Source organism: Cryptotermes secundus, unplaced genomic scaffold, assembly GCF_002891405.2.
Source record: "Cryptotermes secundus unplaced genomic scaffold, Csec_1.0 scaffold2002, whole genome shotgun sequence".
In the NCBI taxonomy this organism is placed as follows: domain Eukaryota; kingdom Metazoa; phylum Arthropoda; class Insecta; order Blattodea; family Kalotermitidae; genus Cryptotermes; species Cryptotermes secundus.
Window position 1 is genome coordinate 104,815 of NW_019727444.1, and position 3,813 is coordinate 108,627.

Here is a 3,813-nt window from a genome sequence, read left to right on the forward strand (position 1 = left end):
TGAATGTTCTGAAGGCCTTGGCTTCGATCATTTCTATGTGCAATCTCCATGTAACTCTCTTATCGAAGATTACACCTATTATAATAGGTGTAATAGGTGCTATAATCCATGCATTTATGTTGGAGGGAAAACTGGAGTATCGTATAGCAAGTAGTGACATACACATAAAACTAAGCAACTGTAATAATCGTAACATTGTGAAGCATTCTATCCATGTCAAATATGATAACTATAATTATAGTTATACTTATTATAGTTACTATANAGTAACTATAATAAGTATAACTATAATTATAGTTATCATATTTGACATGGATAGAATGCTTCACAATGTTACGATTATTACAGTTGCTTAGTTTTATGTGTATGTCACTACTTGCTATACGATACTCCAGTTTTCCCTCCAACATAAATGCATGGATTATAGCTGATTTTTTAGTACTCTTTTGAATATGTGAGGAAATAAAAAGAAGACTGAACTCAGGTAATGCTTGCTACCATTCAGTTCAGACCCTTTTTTCTTCTTGTCTGCTGTAACAAAACAAAACATACAAAACTATAATTTTTCCTGTAGTTTTCTACGGTGTAAAACTTGGTCTCTGACATTAAGGGAACAACACAGATTGAAGGTATTTGAAAACAGAGTGCTGAGAATATTTGGACCAAAGAGGGATGAAATGGCAGGAGGGTGGTGCAAAACTAGTTTTGTCACATGTATTAGTGAATAGAGACAAAGTTTGGATTGGTGAATAGATTTATTGACCACTTACAGGTCATAACTACAAATAATTATTACACTACTGCTGATTTCCACATTCAAAGTCACTTCACACTAAGTCTCCTAAGTCTACTTTCACTAGTCATTGCTTCATAACAGCTCTCAACACTGGCTATTCCTCTGTAAAGTTTTCATGAGGCGTTTCCTGGTAATGAATGTTAGCGATGTAGATTCTTCAGTTTCTGTTGTCCACTGGTTAACACTCAACTGAACTAAACTAGTGAACTGAACTCCCAATTACTTTATGCCTCTCGTTATACAGACTTGGGTCGGACCTCACGGAAAATGTGTTACATGCCATATTGCGTGTTCACTGGACTGTTACCCAGCACTGGGCATGGAGCAGATCACACAGAAAATACTTCTTCCAATACCTTTTCTATTGTTGCTTGCTCGTATTTTGGGTGTTTCCTAAGAATGGGTCTACATGTCACAGTATTAAGAAACAACAAAGTTTTGAAGGTACATATCACTGCACTACATAAACTCAACATGAAAATTATGAAAATATGAACATATATAAATGAACAATTTTAATATTTTTAACGTTCGACATTTGTCAATATATATGATAGATATATATTTTAGTTATTTTAATGTGAGGACAAGGCATGCAATGAACTAGTTTGACGTGGATGAGTAAGCACCTGAAGATGGCATTATTATGCCGAAACATGTAGTGCGAGTGAGAGAAGGAGATAGATGAGTGTGTGCACTGCAGGACGGTATAAATAAATCATGGATATAAATGAAGATAATTAAAAACTTTTAAATAACCTTTTTCAATGGAGAAGAAAATTCCTGTAAAATTCAAACAATACCACTATAATGGAATCCCAACTTCACGTTCTTCAATTTAAATATCTCCTCACTCAACACTTAACTTCAGTGGTGCAAATCAGTAAGAGGTTAAATTTCATTCACTTAAGATTTTCCTTGCTTCAGTGTTCAAGTCTACTGATCCACTGCATTAAGGTATAGATTTCTTTAATGTCATAGGAAGGGGAACTTTTTAAATTATGTGAAGATACACCTTCTACATAATAAAACTATAATCTACTGGATACATCACTTGCTTTCTCTTTGCTATTGGCAATTCGAGATCCAAACTGGAATGCTCGTTTTGGTAGCACTGCAGCATATTGAAGACCAAGTTTCCATGCAGCTAATCTTAGAAGCAGTTTATCTCCCACTCCTGGTGGAAAAGCTGGCTTTGGGTAGCACCTGAAAGAAACAAGTATAAAATTCTCTACACTAATACAAAGTTCAGCCATATGCTTGAGGCATTCAAATTTAATTTCTTTTCACCACACGCAGTGGTCATGCATAAAAGGCAGTCATAGTGTCTTACAATGCTACAGGAAAGACTGCAACCTGGAGGTAACAATGTGTAAGTAGAGTGTAATCCCAATAATCCAAACTCATTAAAGTACTGGTGTGTTCGGGCTATCGAATTGTTGAGATTACTGGATTTCAAATAAAAATTTTCAGTAAAATTATTTACTCAAAAAGATATATGTGCAGTTTATATAAACAAAGATTTGAATCTGCAGATACCAGACTATATACTTGACTTGAGGCAAGCAGTAACCAGGTTACATGGGCCATTGCCGCCGGTTTCTCATCGCAGCAGCCCGGGTTCGAGCCCAGGTCAGGCCATGTGGGATTTGTGATCGAGAAAGTGGCACTGGGTCAGGTTTTCTCCGAGTACTTTTGTTTCCCTTGCCAATCTTCCTTTCCCCAATTGCTCCACAATCATCATCGTCTATCATCTGGGGACCACCACCACCACTGCCTCTGCAGCCGCCGACCTCACAACAACAACATGTTACATCTTTCACCTCTTAGACAGGCAGGTCCATTCACACATAATATGTTTCACAAGAATTTATTTTTACTGCTAGGAAGTAAGATAATTAGATTAAATTTGTAATTTCTGGAGGTGCTGATTCTTCTTTGGTGGTACTGTAAGTTAGGTCAGATTTGTGAGCTTCCACTGTATCAATACATGTTAAGCTGTGTCAGTCATAATACCTAACTATGAGCAAACTGGCATAAAGATTCAAAGTAAAAAATATTGTGCACTACAGAAACAAACTTAAGTGTCAAATTCTTTCCATTTATCCTTTTTGCCCAAAGAGTTAATAAATGTTGATAATACTGAGATCTTAACTTATGAAATGTAAAAATGAAAAATGTGAAATACCTCTCCCAGGGCTGCAAGGAACTGATGTATGAAACAACAGATTCATCTAGGTAAGGCAGCCTGCCCTGGCAACCATGATCTGAGACAATTCGATTATCGCGTCCTAGATTCCTGGTAGATATCCTAGCAAGGTCCAGCTCAAGTTCCTTCCTCAAACCACTCCATCCTCCAAGGTTAAAAGCTGTCCTGTGCCTTTTATATCCTCCAAACAATTCATCAGCTCCCATTCCAAGGAGAAGTACCTTACCAGTAACATAACAAGCAAGGAAAGTAATACCAATGTGATATTTCCCTTTAAGAAGCATGGAAAGATATGCAATTCTTGCATGATGGTAAGTTCTATTAAGTCCATTGTCAAACGCAAATCATTAAATAACATTCATACTATACTCATAAAACTGTAATGCTTTCATGGGTGAAGTGTGTTTGATGAGGACTTGGCATACTCAATGGTATACTCATACTGAAAAATATTTGACTTGAGATGAAGAAATTATATGGAAAAGCAATCTGCCATTGGTTGTCACAAATGGCATCTATATCACTGGTTAGGAAACCAGTGTGGTTCTCTGCTATATTGTATTTTTAGAACAGAATGAAAACAATAACACTGAACACAAAAAAAAAAAAACTCCATGACCTGTATTCTGCAAGCTGACTATACCGACTGAGCGATGGCCGCTTGTTGGCGAAGTCAGTGCCAACTTTTGTGGATAGAGGGTCAATCTCGGTTTTCTAGACCAGAGCCGCCACTTCCTTGAAATTGCTCCTCAATTATCCCCACAAGGCTGAGTGGACCCCGTTCCAGACCCACTACATCTCAGAAAAT

At 37.0% G+C, this 3,813-nt stretch overlaps 1 protein-coding gene across 2 annotated transcripts in view; it reads right to left on the reverse strand.

Annotated features, from left to right (window-relative positions):
* Positions 1-1,475: 1,475 nt before the first annotated feature.
* The window catches only part of LOC111864887 (asparagine synthetase domain-containing protein 1), a 16,118-nt gene continuing 13,780 nt past the window's right edge, over positions 1,476-3,813 (reverse strand). For both annotated transcript variants that reach the window (XM_023852478.2, XM_023852477.2), the window contains exons 5-6: positions 2,985-3,226; positions 1,476-2,002 (exon numbers count right to left, since the gene is read on the reverse strand). In XM_023852478.2, the coding sequence (XP_023708246.1) occupies positions 1,828-2,002; positions 2,985-3,226 (417 nt within the window). In that variant the 3' untranslated portion in view covers positions 1,476-1,827. The remainder of the gene's footprint in view (positions 2,003-2,984; positions 3,227-3,813) is intronic.